The sequence below is a fragment of the Terrapene carolina genome, unplaced genomic scaffold, assembly GCF_002925995.2.
Source record: "Terrapene carolina triunguis isolate 2854851 unplaced genomic scaffold, T_m_triunguis-2.0 Scaffold66, whole genome shotgun sequence".
Lineage (NCBI taxonomy): Eukaryota > Metazoa > Chordata > Testudines > Emydidae > Terrapene > Terrapene triunguis.
In genome coordinates, this window is record NW_020664417.1 from 63560855 (window position 1) to 63575555 (window position 14701).

At 42.5% G+C, this 14701-nt stretch overlaps 1 protein-coding gene across 1 annotated transcript in view; it reads left to right on the forward strand.

Moving 5' to 3' along the window:
• Positions 1 to 14701, forward strand: part of ARAP2 (ArfGAP with RhoGAP domain, ankyrin repeat and PH domain 2) — a 195639-nt gene that overhangs the window by 12702 nt on the left and 168236 nt on the right. Inside the window, exons 2-3 of the mRNA XM_026648167.1 lie at positions 8603 to 8688; positions 12390 to 12469. Coding sequence (XP_026503952.1) covers positions 8603 to 8688; positions 12390 to 12469 — 166 coding nt within the window. The remainder of the gene's footprint in view (positions 1 to 8602; positions 8689 to 12389; positions 12470 to 14701) is intronic.

Genomic DNA, 14701 nt, shown 5'->3' on the forward strand with positions numbered 1-14701 from the left:
GCATCGTGCCTCCTCTGATCTTCCTGCCGCCACCTTTCATCTTGAGCGTCTCTCCTCTCCTCACGTTGGTCCCTCCTGTCCTCACGTTCACTGGCTTCTTTCCTATACTTTGAAACCGTGTCCTTCCACTCATTCAGATGAGCTCTTTCACTGCGGGTGGATTCCATGATTTCTGCGAACATATCGTCTCGCGTCTTTTTCCAACGCCTTATCTGAGATAGCCTTCGGGACGGAGGAGGGAGGCTTGAAAAATTTGCAGCTGCTGGAGGGAGGGAAAAAGAGAGAATTTTTTAAAAAGATACATTTTGCAGAACAATGCTTATACTCTTTCACGGTGACCAACACTATTCACATTACATAGCACATGTGATTTCTGTGCAAGGTCGCATTTTGCCTCTTAATATTGAGTGCCGGTGGCTTTGCTGCTAGAGATCACAGACGCAGGTCCGGGCAACAGAATTCGGCTTGCATGCGGCCATGGTAAGCCATTATCTTTCGGCTTCTGCGCCCTCCTTTCTCCCATACCAAGCAAAGCCCGTTGAGTGCTGCGGTTTTCCTGTTAACCTTCAGCAGCAGAAAACAAACTAACCCCCCCCCCCCATCCAATTCTCTGGATGATCACTTTATCCCTCCCCCCACCGCGTGGCTGGTATCAGGGAAGATCCCTGCTAGCCAAATGCGAAAAGCTCTGGGCCAATTTCCCCGCCCCCCCACGCTTGGCTTACTACAGGGAATGATTTCTTTTCAGCCACAGGCAAACAGCCCAGTAGGAAGGGCCACCTCTGTTCCCTTAATTAAATTCCCGTATTTCAACCAGGTTACCATGAGCGATATCACTCTCCTGAGGATTACACAGCGAGATAAAGAACGGATGTTGCTTGAATGCCAGCCAACACCGGGACCATACGCTGCCAGGCTTTGTCATGCAATGATACCAGATTACTTGCTGCAAGCATGCCGTGGTCAAGTGTCCTACCATGGAGGACGGAATAAGGCTGCACTGCCCAGAAACCTTATGGCAAGGCTTTTGGAGTATCTCCAGGAGAGCTTCATGGAGATGTCCCTGGAGGATTTCCGCTCCATCCCCAGACACGTTAACAGACTTTTCCAGTAGCTGTACTGGCCGCAAATGCATCCCAAGTCCTCAGGGCAAAGTAATCATTAAAAAACGCTTGCTTTTAAAACAAGTTTTATATTTTAAAAGGTAAACTCACCTGAGGTCCCTTCCATGGGGTCGTGGTCTTCGATACTGGCTTGGGAGGGTTGGGAGGGTACTTCAGTCAGGCTGAGAAAAAGATCCTGGGTGTTGGGGAGAACAGAGTGCTGGGTGCTCTCCGCAAGCTCGTCCTCCTCCTCCTCCTCCTCCTCTTCCCCGTCCGCAGAATCCTCAGGTGTAGCTGATGAGATTATCCCCGCCTCGGAATCCACGGTCAGAGGTGGGGTAGTGGTGGCGCCCCCCCTAGAACTGCATGCAGCTCGGCGTAGAAACAGCATGTCCGCGGCTCTGACCTGGAGCGACGGTTTGCCTCCTTTGTTTTTTGATAGGCTTGTCTGAGCTCCTTGACTTTCACCCGGCACTGATCTGAGTCCCTATTGTGGCCTCTCTCATCATGCCCTTGGAGATTTTTTCAAAAGTTTTGGCATTTCATTTTTTCGAACGAAGTTCTGCTAGCACTGAATCCTCTCCCCATATAGTGATCAGATCCAGTACCTCCCGTACGGTCCATGCTGGTGCTCTTTTTCGATTATCGGCCTGCATGGTTACCTGTGCTGATGAGCTATCTGTGGTCACTTGTGCTCTCCACGCTGGGCAAACAGGAAATGAAATTCAAATGTTTGCGGGGCTTTTCCTGTCTACCTGGCCAGTGCATCCAAGTTCAGATTGCTGTCCAGAGCGGTCACAATGGTGCACTGTGGGATAGCTCCCGGAGGCCAATACCATTGAATTGCGGCCACACTAACCCTAATTCGAAATGACAATATCGATTTTGGCGCTACTCCGCTCGTCGGGGTGGAGTACAGAAATTGATTTAAAGAGCCCTTTATTTCGAAATAAATGGCTTCGTTGTGTGGACGGGTGCAGGGTTAATTCGATTTAACGCTGCTAAATCCGAATTAAAGTCATAGTGTAGACCAGGCCAAAGTGAAACTGGTGCAACAGCATGGAGGACAGGTTTGCAGTCATCTGTCTTTGAGAAGGTAACTCAAGTAATCTGCCAATCAGAAAAAGCACCAGTCTGTCTGGAGAGTCAGTACCTTAATTATTCAGAGGAAAGATGTGAAGTAGAATTAAATCCTAAAATAAGAGTTCTCAACAGGCTGCAGTATTTTGCCTTCCCAGTTCTAGAATTCATTTCATATAGTAATTGTGTATTGGCAAACATCTAGTGTTTCATATCACATCTGTTTCCAAGTTATTTGTCAAACAGGTATTCATTAAGTCAGAGTAAATAAATGTATTTGTTCTGTCACTAGTTAGAATTATCTCAAGAATGTCTTACTTGATATAAAGAGAGATTTTCAAGATTCCATTTCCAAATCTTATTTCTGATACTTGACTAAAGGCCCATTGTTTGCTTACCAGTGGGTGTCCTTATCTGAAACAAACAAAAAAGATTTTGGAGACATTTTGCAGGCATTTCTTGCCATATAAAGAAATTCAAGTAAAAGAAACTATATTTTTAATATGATAGGGTGCCAGTAACAACTAAATGTAGGTAGGAACAGTGAGTCATTGCCATTGCTGAGTGTTTACTTGCTCATTTCTAAATCTTTCCTCCTTCCCTCTCTCAAGTCAAACCAGTGACTCACTGTTTTAGACATTGTAGAGAAATGACTTTCAGTTCAGAAGAGCGTTTTATCTATTTCCATTTAATCAGTGTGGATATCAGTAACACTTAAATTCAGACTACACCATGTACTTTTTGCATTCTTAAGTTGTGAGGGAAATGTGTTGAAGAGAGGTTCATATTAGGGTTTTTTAAAACCAATCTACTGTAAGGCTTAAAGGTTTTTGTCTGTTACTGTTATGTTCATGGAATATACAGAGAGAAGTTCGATGAAAGCATAAAGAATCTTCCTGTTAGGTAACGCTTATTTCTTAGAATTCAGAATAACACACAAAAACCTCAAAACAGAGAGACACAAAGCAGGTTGCTCCCTTAAATAGAAAGGCACATCTCACCCCACCTTACTATGGGCTTACTGTTTGCAGTCCGACTACACAAGATCCAGACCACATGTTTTCCTATACAGGCCCCTAGATGCTAGCAGGACCAGCAACTCCCTTGAAATTTCAAGCGACAGCTTACAATTCTAACATAGTTTTCAGTACAACACTGTTACCTCGATGCAGTGTAAACTGTATCAGAATGAACAAAATTTACCAGAGAGATCTTGTATTTTAGTGGTAAATGATAGAAGAAATGCACAGATTCTTATTAGCTTTTTAAAAAAAATTAGAAGACTGGGTGGGCGATCACTTTAAATTGTATACCTGGAAAATACTAAGGTAAGATTGAATGCAGTATTTAACAAGTGTAAAATTGACCTTTGATTTTATTAAACCTTGTTTTTACTAAATATAATTTTTGGGCCTACATTTTACAAATTTGTTTTCCTTTTTAAATTTTTCTAGGCTTGGGAATATAATTCTTCCAATAAAAATGTTAGCAAGTTAGTCTTAAACATTGATAAGAAGTTTCTTATTCCAGAGCAACAGGAACAAAATGTTATGGTAGTCAAGGAAGATGAGCAGACTAATTCTCAAAGAAATAAATATTGACCTAGAACTGAAGCAAAGTACTGCATGATATTAAGAGCATTGCTCAGCAGATGGGATAGGTGGACCGAGAAGACCAATAGGTTGCATCTACACTGCACACTAGTGGTAGCAGTGTATAGGGCTTGTGTAGATACATGCCGCAGCGAAAATCGATCTGCGTCCACACTGTGGTATGTAGCTACATGCGGCATTGAAAGGCTTTGGTGGGGGGAGGTAGTGGGGAAAGGCTTCAGTGGCTCCCTGGTGGCAGAGCCTTTCCCTGTGGCACAGAAAGATTCCAGCAGTGGGATGCTAAACTGCTAAAAATAGCAGTGTTGAGAGGGGAGGCACTGCTTGTGTGAGTAGAGAGCCATGTTGGTATATACAAATACTTCATTTGCCTAAGCTGTGCCTTACCGTCTATACTGCTATTGATACCTGTTCTGGGGGGGAGAGGGGAGGTAGCTGTACACATACTCTACACATCACTGTAAAAAGTGTGCAGTGTAAACATGCTATTAGGCGGTGTCCTTATCTTTCCTTACCGTGTTCCTCCCCTTGTCCCTGTTTGATTGTTAGAATTTAAACTCTGAGCCTGGGATTTCTGGTATTTTGATCTCCATATCTTACTTTTTCAAAACTGAAATATAGGGATGATTTAGTAGAACCGTGACATTGTTTGGTCCTTTTCATTTTGCAACTTATGTTCCTGTCTACAACAATTAGCTACTCCCAGCCATTCATAGAATCATAGAATATCAGGGTTGGAAGGGACCGACTGCCGCCCTCACTGCGACCCCCCGTGGCTTGCCGCCCCAGGCACGCGCTTCCTGCGCTGGTGCCTGGAGCCACCCCTGCGACTTATACAGCCCAAAATGCTGTTAACCTTCTTGGCAACAAGGGCAAACTGTTGACTCATATCCAGCTTCTCGTCCACTGTAATCCCTAGGTCCTTTTCTGCAGACCTGCTGCCTAGTCATTCGGTCCCTAGTCTGTAGCAGTACATGGGATTCTTCCTTCCTAAGTGCAGGACTCTGCACTTGTCCTTGTTGAACCTCATCAGGTTTCTTTTGGCCCAATCCTCTAATTTGTCTAGGTACCTCTGTATCCTATCCCTACCCTCCAGCGTATCTACCACTCCTCCCAGTTTAGTGTCATCTGCAGACTTGCTGAGGGCACAGTCCACGCCATCCTCCAGATCATTAATGAAGATATTGAACAAAACAGGACCGACCCTTGGAGCACTCCGCTTGATACTGGCTGCCAACTAAACATGGAGCCATTGATCACTACCGTTTGAGCCCAACGATCTAGCCAGCTTTCTATCTACCTTAAAGTCCATTCATCCAGCCCATACTTCTTTAACTTGCTGGCAAGAATACTCTGGGAGACCATATCAAAAGCTTTGCTAAAGTCAAGGAATAACACGTCCACTGCTTTCTCCTCATCCACAGAGCCAGTTATTTCATTATAGAAGGCAGTTAGGTTAGTCAGGCATGATTTATTCATTATAAATCACCTGAGGACGAGGAACTGAGATCAATATATTGAAAATGACTTGATATACTAGATAAAGCTTTATGACAGAATGAACTAATTTCAACATAAGGTTATCTCCCCTAAAAAGGAAGAGTCTGTAAAGAACTATAATGCAGTGTTTTTTAGCAGAGTAAATTAACGACAAAATTACTAGTCATTTCCAAGACATGCCAAGTCTCATTGGATCTTGTGACTGCAGGTGAATGTTTTGACACTTCTGCATGATGGAGCTGCCTTTTCAACATGAAAATCTCTAAGGTCTTATTTTGAAAATTTTAAAGGATATAAGAATTTGGGATAGACTATCATTTTGACACATTAGTGTCTCAAAGGTGGATGATCGTGTTACATCCTGCTCCAGTATTCCACTGTATGGCAACTCCAATCTCTTGCAATTACAGGTTTCCATATGCTTCTATAGTTGCTAGGCAGAGTCCTAGTCACTGTTCCTAGCTCTGAGCCTGTCAGGCAGACTGCAGGCTCAAACCCCCTTGTTTGCAACATGAGACTGCCGCCCTAGAAGTTACAAAGTGGCGGGACCTCCTACCACCTGTTGAGGGTGAGAAGCCCCGGGGGGCCAGGTATAGTCCACCCTTGTCCCGAGGCCCGCTGGGGATATCAGCTGGCGGCTCCTTCATGGGGCCGTGAGCACGGGCGTGTACTTGGCGCGGTTTACCCCTGTCCCAGCCACCTGTCCTTTCTGCGGCGTGAGGGAGACTCTGGCTTACGTTTACTTGGAGTGCGCCAGGTTGCGGCCCCTACACCGGCTCCTCACCAATATTATGTTGCTTTTTTGGTTGCACTTTTCCCCTCACCTTCTCATTTACGCACTCCCTATCCATGGCCCCACTAAGTCACGGGACCTCCTGGTCAACTTCCTCTTAGCCCAGGCTAAGCTGGCCATTTATAAAACCAGGGAGAGGGGGTTGGCCGATGGAGGCTCCTGTGACTGTGGGGCCTGTTTCCGGTCCTCTGTCCATTCACGTATCCGGGCAGAGTTCCTCTGGCCGGTGTCCACTGGCTCCCTTGACACCTTTGAGGAGCAGTGGGTGCTGTCCGGGGTTCTCTGCTCGGTGTCCCCGTCGGGTTCCCTTCTTTTGACCCTTTGACCGCACTCCTGTCCCTGTTTTTACATTAGTTGTCCCCCGTAATCATTTGAGTTTCAGGCCCTCTGTATCCTCCCCTTAGGCTGTGGGGGGACCCTTTAGCAGTGGGCGGGCTTATGCCCGCCCACTTCCTGAAGCCCAATAGGTAGAAGTTAAACCAGTGCCTCAGACTTTCTGAGTGCCCAAGAACTCCGCTGTATCTGTGCGTGCTCTGGGCTTCTAGTTTAAACTTTTCGGGGACAATGTGGCAGGAAAGGAAGGAATTTAGGCTTAGCAAAGGAATTTCTTAACCACAGTAATTTTACTCTTAAAAGGATTTGAGAGTTGCAGCTCTTTTAAAAATAACAAAAGTCCTGAGATGTCCCTTCCCCATGCCTGATCTCATTCCTTCTGCGAGTCCAAGATTTGTCAGCATTCCAGGCTGTACAGAGTCCCTCTTATGTTCTCTCTCCTAGGCATCATGTTTACATGGGGTGATGGTTGGCCCCCAGCTTAAAGCATCATGTTACTCTTATAGTCTGTTTGCTTGCCATTTGTTCCTCCTGAAATGTTTTAGCCGCCTCCCCTTGTCATGCTGGCACCAGCTGCATAGAAACCCTTTGTTCCATGGAGGTGGACCAGTAGGTGTGTCAGTCAAAGTCCATAGTTTCAGATTGCCTTCTTGATGGTAGTCCTTCAATGAGGTGTCAAGCACTATTCCTGGGTTAGGCTGTAGTATGGAATGGAATTCAATAGTCTTACCTTAGGCAAGTTTAGACATGTGTTCGACACACAATACAAAATAGAGTTCAAAATTTGATACACATATCGTCTGTGTCACAGTCAGCAGTTGGCCTGTAAGAGGAAATAATTGAACTTTGACTTCTTGATGAAGCAACATTGTGGAAGTTATGAATGTAGACAGCATGACTAGTAGGACTTTGATAAATGTGGTGGAGAGCTGTAAACCAGGAATTTCCTGTTTTGGCATACTTGGTAAAAATATTGATCTTTATGGCTTTGGGATGAAAGATGCTGGTCTGAGAATTGTTAGTGTAATGCTTAAATTTTGTGTAGCGCTCTGAGAGCACTTTAAAAAGGCTAAGTAAGGATCCATATTATCATTTTTACAGATGAGGAAATAAAAGGATAGAGACACTGATTTTTACAAGGTCACAGAGCAAATTAGTGGTAGAGATTGCAATGCTGATGGAGAGTTTCCTGTCTTCACCAATATGAAAGAACAACCATGGTTTTCTAATGCAGGATTTTTCAGAAGCTGCCCCTTAGCAAATTCAAAATCATAGTGTCATGCAAATTATAATGAGGATTAATGGCATTCATACAGAGAATTCAGTAATATTGAAAATGCATGACTTTAGCAGTACAAAGATGACTATATACTCACATCTAAAAATCTGCATTCAAGTATTCATAGGACAGCACAGTAGTAAATATTACTGCATACAATAATGTAGAATGCATATGAAACTATAATCTTGTTTGCCATCTAGGAAACCTGAAATGGCAGTCACGAGCATTATATTACAGTGGTTACTGATAGCTATTGCTATCTTTTGATTGCAAAATAGTTTAATTTATAACTCTGTCTTCAAATGCAAAACTTCCTGGAAAAGAAAATTACCTTTTGAACTCAGGACATTGAGCAAAATCCTTTCAGCAGCTCAGAGCATGGGATCCTACTTCCTCTGTATCATGCAATGCCCATTTGATTTTTATTCAAGGCTAAGTTGTTAGTCTTTCTCTGAAAAATACCTGGCTGGAGATGCCACTCTCTTCTCGGGCTTGATCCTGTGCTCATTGAAGTCCATGACAAAGCTTCCATAGACTGTAATGGTACAGGATGAGGGCCCTAATACACTATTACTTAAATAGTCAATATTTGAAAAAAGTACAGAATTCTAACTGGATAATGTAATAAGGCCAAATTGAAAAAAGTAAGGCTTATGCTAGGCTCAATAAAATATTCAGTATGATATATCCAGAGAGGGAGTCTGAGTTGTTCTTTAATTTTTATATTGTTCTGGTTATTCTCCTCACCCCGCCCCACCCCCCCCGACTTAGAATTAGAATTAAGAACACACAAGTGGCTGGCATGTTTTAAGTAGTTGTTTTAACCTGCATGTTATGTTGCTACATGAAAGTTATGTACACTTTCTGACAAACATTACTCAACTTCTTTGTTTGTTTCAAGTTCTCTGCTGGAAAGAAGAAATGTGGATGTTTTAAATATTTCTGGGAGCCCAACTTCTTGTACTGGGAGCCCAACTTCACAGAAAAGTGAGTTGAATGCTGTTATATTTATATTTTAAATTGAGAGAACAGATCTCATTTAAATAACTTACCAGAAATTGATATTGAATTATTATAGGAAAATCTGGTAAGCTGGAAAGGAAAGATAAATATAATGCCAAGCAAGTAACCGTATCTATATGGTACCATATGTTTTATGTAGGGCTGTCGATTAATTATAGATAATTTTTTTGAGTTAATCGCATGAGTTAACTGCGATTAAAAAAATGAATTGTGATTAATCATACTGTTAAACAACAGAATACCAATTGAAATTTATTAAATATTTTTGGATGTTTTTCTACATTTTCAAATATATTGATTTCTATTACAATACAGACTACAAAGTGTACAATGCTCACTTTATATTATTATTTTTATTACAAATATTTGCACTGTAAAAATGATAAAGGAAATAGTATTTTTCAATTCACCTCATACATGTACTGCAGTGTAGTCTCTTTTTCGTGAAAGTGTAACTTACAAATGTAGATTTTTTGTTGTTGTTACATAACTACACTCAAAAAGAAAACAATGTAAAACTTTAGAGCCTACAAGTCCACTCAGTCCTACTTCATATTCAGCCAATCGCAAGACAGACAAGTTTGTTTACATTTACGGGAGATAATGCTGGCTACTTTTTATTTACAATATCACCTGAAAGTGAGAACAGGCGTTCGTATGGCACTTTAGTAGCAGGCATTGCAAGGTATTTACGTGCCAGATATGCTAAACATTCATATGCCCCTTCATGCTTTGGCCACCATTCCAGAGGACATGCTTCCATGCCGATGATGCTTGTTAAAAAAATAATGCGTTAATAAAATTTGTGACTGAACTCCTTGTGGGAGAATTGTATGTCTCCCCTTCTGTTTTACCTGGATTCTGCCATGTATTTCATGTTATAGCCGTCTCGGATGATGACCCAGCACATGTTTGTTTTAAGAACACTTCCACTGCAGATTTGACAAAATGCAAAGAAGGTACCAATGTGAGATTTCTAAGGATAGATAGGGCACTCAACCCAACGTTTAAGAATCTGAAGTGCCTTCAAAAATCTGAGAGGGACGAGAATGCTTTCAGATGTCTTAAAAGAGCAACACTCCGATGCGGAAACTACAGAACCCGAACCACCAAAAAAGAAAATCAACCTTCTGCTGGTGGCATCCGACTCAGATGATGAAAATGAACATGCGTCGGTCTGCACTGCTTTCGATTGTTATCGAGCAGAACCTGTCATCAGCATGGACGCATGTCTTCTGGAATGGTGGTTGAAGCATGAAGGGACATATGAATCTTCAGCCAGGGGTGAAAGTAAGCTGGTACAGGCCGGTACGTTGTACTGATAAAAAGTGGCCGCTGGTACCGGCCTGTACTCAGCTGATGTTAAAACGCGGCCGCGGCAAAGGAGCCTGCTTAAAGCACGTCCGCGGCAGTGCTTTAATGTCATCGCCCCTTTTGCCCCCCTGCCTGGGCCGCCACTGAGAGGGAGGGACAAAAGGAGCAGCTGCCCTGGTGCTGCAATTTAAAAGGGCCCAGGGCTCCGGCTGCTGCTACCACAGTAGCGGCCAGGGCCCGGGCCTTTAAATCGCTGCTGGAGCTCTGGGTGGCACAGGCCAGGCAGTGCGGATGGGCTGACTGGGGGACGCTGACCCCCAGCCCTGTCCCTTCTGCCTGAGGCCCCACCCCTTCCGGGGGCCAGAGCCGGCCCCCATACAGGTAAGTTTGGAATGTTACTTTCACCCCTGTCTTCAGCGCATCTGAAACATAAATATCTTGCGATGCCGGCTACAATAGTGCCATGTGATCGCCTGTTCTCACTTTCAGGTGACATTGTAAACAAGACGTGGGCAGTATTATCTCCTGTAAATTGTAACCAGACTTGTTTGTCTGAGCAATTGGCTGAAGTAGGACTGAGTTGACTTGTAGCTTCTAAAGTTTTACATTTTTATTTTTGAATGCAGTTATTTTTTGTACATAATTCTACATTTGTAAGTTCAACTTTCATTATAAAGAGATTGCATTACAGTACTTGTATTAGGTGAATTGAAATATACTATTTATTTTGTTTTTTACAGTGCAAATATTTGTAATCAAAAATAAATATAAAGTAAGCACTGTACACTTTGTATTCTGTGTTGTAATTGAAATCAATATATTTGAAAATGTAGAAAACATTCAAAAATATTTAAATAATTGGTATTCTATTATTGTTTAACAGTGCGATTAATTTTTTTAATTGCTTGACAGCCTGAGTTTTATGTCCTTGTTTATAAACTATTATCAGTTTTTAAATAAAGGGAAGTTAGGAAGTCTTTTTTTTTTTTTTTTTTTTTTCCTTCCTCCTCCATCCACTTTTACTTGCCTAATCCTTGGATTTCAATGTATTTTATACTAAACAGTCAAGTGGTTATTTGTAAGCAGAAATTATCTTAGATGAAAAATGTATGCAAAGGGTTCACGTCTAACCCAAATAACCTAATATCATTTAATTAAGTTCTATAGGATTGTGAGGAAATAAGAACAAGAAGAATTTCTAGTGTTATACAGTTACACAGGAACAGGTTAGCAATGTTGCTCGGTCACTTATAAACAAGTTAATTTAACTCACTGAAAACAATTCCTGTGCAAGTTCAGACGTATTCATGTCAAGCAAATAGATCACACTGAACTGGAACCTAAACATTGTGCTGAAATTTGCCTTTGCCAGAAAATGAGGGAGCAGAAAAAAAGGGCTACTGATTGAAAACTAAAGAGTCCAAAGTTAGTTTGATAGATACTTTAAAACTAATATGTCCAAATGTCATTGATAGTGAGACAGTAGAATAAGTCAGAGGAAGATGATAAAGACAGAAATAACTTGGAGAAAAAGAATTAAGATGCTGGATTTCAACAGGGGACAGGAAAAATGTTCTCATTCTTTAGAACAATTAACGGATAGTCTGTAGGATAGAACTTCTATTGAAATGCAGCATCTTCATTCTCTTTTTCTGTAAAGAATAAACTATTATACATTGTGGGTAGAACACGCAAACTTTTGTATATTTTTTTGTTTTGTTTTTTAAATGTAGCACAAGTAGAAATTGTTAAGTATACTCCTAAAAATCTTTTCAGTTTTAAGATGCTTAAAATCTTCTAACCGTTTTTTTCCCAAGAAACCCCCCTATCCAATAGTGGGGCTTGGGTGAGAAGAGACTGTAGAGCGTAGTGCAACAAATTGAACATTGCCTTCACCCTAATTTTCAGATACGTTAGTCCAGAATGCAACATAAAGCAGGTCAACACAGAGACCTGCTCTGAAATAACAAAAGGTGTGTTTTAAAGCCGACTTAATTGTTCAGTGTGAGTCAGTGTATGGAAACTCTCTCTCCCCTTCTTCAGAATAAAATGACTAAAGTTGACTGGGCTAAAGTTAGTAACAAACTAATCTTAGCTACGTTTACTTTAGCCATTTTTATTATGAATAGGCGTGAGTGTCCACAGACAGACTTGCACTGAAACAACTAAATCGACTTAAAAAACAGATCAGTACAAATTTGCACGTAGGACCAATCCATTCAAGAGTAAATTTTGCTTTTTATTTGCTGCAGTGTAAACAGAAAACATATTGAAGATACAGCACTATCCCATACAGATTTGAAGTACAGTACTATTTTCTTATTGATATAACTTTCTTTTTTTCTTTAAAGAAACCTCCAGTGAGGAAAAGCCATCTGTCATCTCTCCTTATGGGGAAACTTTTCTTTTCAACAGCCCTGCAGATGCCAAGGTAAATTGAAAGGTCTTGGTGTAAATACTGTAGTGCAGTACATTATTTGTTGCCCATCCTTCCTACTGTATGAATGTGTGCGCACACACTACTTCATGAATTACTTGTACTCCAAATATTTCATGGACTAGTAACTTTGATATAGTGAAGAGTGAGATGCACTTTCTTTCAGCAGTAGTAGGCCTTGCATGAAGTATATAAGGAAAGCCATACCAGATCAGGCTGGTGGTTCATCTAATTTATTCTCTGTTGCTAGTACCAGATGCTTTAGAGGAAGATGCAAGAAATCTGGCAACAGACGTTTATAGAATAACCTGCCCCAATAGAAGTTTCTAACTCATCCCAACCAGTTGGCGTACACATTCAAGTGTGAAGCTGTCCTAGTATCTAATGTAACTATAGGTATTCTCATTATCAAATGTCTAATCCTTCTTTGGATGCTCTTGTCTTCAGTAATATATTGTGGGAATGAGGTCCACTGATCAATTGTGTCATATAAAAATATTTCCTTGTATCAGTATTAAAACTTGTTGCTTTTTTGATTTTTCCCTATCTGTTCTTGTAATATGCAAAAGGGTAAATAGTAGCATCTGAATTCCCTTTTCTTAATTAATTTTTCCTTATATGTCTGTCATGTCCAGTCTTATTCATCTGTGTCTTCTCATAGGGGAGTCAAATGTTGTTGTCAATGGGGAATCCTCATTGAATGGAGTTATTTCAGGTGGGGTTCTGCAGGATTTAGACTAGGCGCCAATGCTGTTCAACATTTTCAACAATGATCTAGAAATATAAAATCACTGCTGATAAAATTTGCAGGTGAGGCAAAGATTGGCGGAGTGGTAAATAATGATGATGACATCCTACATCAGTGCCCTTCACTATTTTTGAAGGGGGGCCACTTTGGCAAAAAACCTTCAGTGTGAGAGCCACATCAACTACTAAATTAACACATTGCTTACTAGTCCTTAATGATGTAATGTTACAGAGCCACTCATGTAACGAAAACAAAGTCTACTTGTACAATAAAACGATACTCCTTTTATAAAATAACCAGGAAAATATATGGAATTAAAAAGGTACCTATGCAGGTAAACTTTTTAAGAGCAGAATAATGCAAACCTTACTTTAAAAACTGGATGAGCAAAAGTGTGCCTGTTCCTCCTTGACTTTGTTCACGGAGTATTTGTAATCTGTCATTGCAATCCTAGTAAGGCAGTCCAAATGTTGGTTGGTCAATTTGTTCCTCTGTTTTCTTTTCACCCCTGTGGGTGGAGCTGAGGATGAGGGGTTTGGAGTGTGGGAGGGGGCTCAGGGCTGTGACAGAGGGTTGGGATGTTGGGAGGAGGGCTCTGGCTGGGGATGTGGACTCTGTGGTGGGGCTGTGGATGAGGAGTTTGGGGTGCAGGCAGGCTGCCCCGGGGCTGGAGCCAGAGGACTCCCCCCAGCACTCTTTCCCCCCTGCCGGCAGGCAGCACGGAGCTCCGGGGGAAGGGGCCCTCTCTCCCCCTTGCCGGCAGGCAGCACGGAGCTCCGGGGGAAGGGGCCCTCTCTCCCCCTTGCCGGCAGGCAGCACGGAGCTCCGGGGGAAGGGGCCCTTTCTCCCCCCTGCTGGCAGGCAGCACGGAGCTCCGGGGGAAGGGCCCTTTCTCCCACCTGCCGGCAGGCAGCACAGGAGCTCCGGGTAAAGAGGACCGCCTCTCCCGTCCAGCAGCAGGGAGCTCTGGGGTCAGAGGAGAGGCCCACACCAGCCCTGCAAGCCCCAACTTGCTCCCCTCCCCAGTTCCCACCCACCCCCTACCTCTCTCCTCTCCAGGTCCGTGCTGTGTGGCTCTTTAGAGCTGCTGTGTGGCTATTTGTAGCCTGCTGCACGGCTGTTCAGCTTAGAGGGAACTTAGCAAGCCGCACTTAGGGTCGATGGGAGCCGCCACTGGCTCACGGGCCTTGCAATGAAGAACACTGTCCTACAAAGGGCAATGTGGATCTCTTGGTAAACTGGGCCAATTCAAACAAGATCTGCCTTAGTACAACCAAATGTAAAGTTATATATCTAAGAACAAGGAATGTAGACCACGCCTACAGAATGGGTACTGTGTCTTGGAAAGTAGTAACTTTGAGAAGGATTTAGGGTGCATAGTGGACAAGCAACGAAACATGAGCTTCCAATGTGGTGCTGCGGCACAAAGGGCTAATTTGACCTTTGGATGTATAGATAAGGAGTAGGAACAAGGTAAT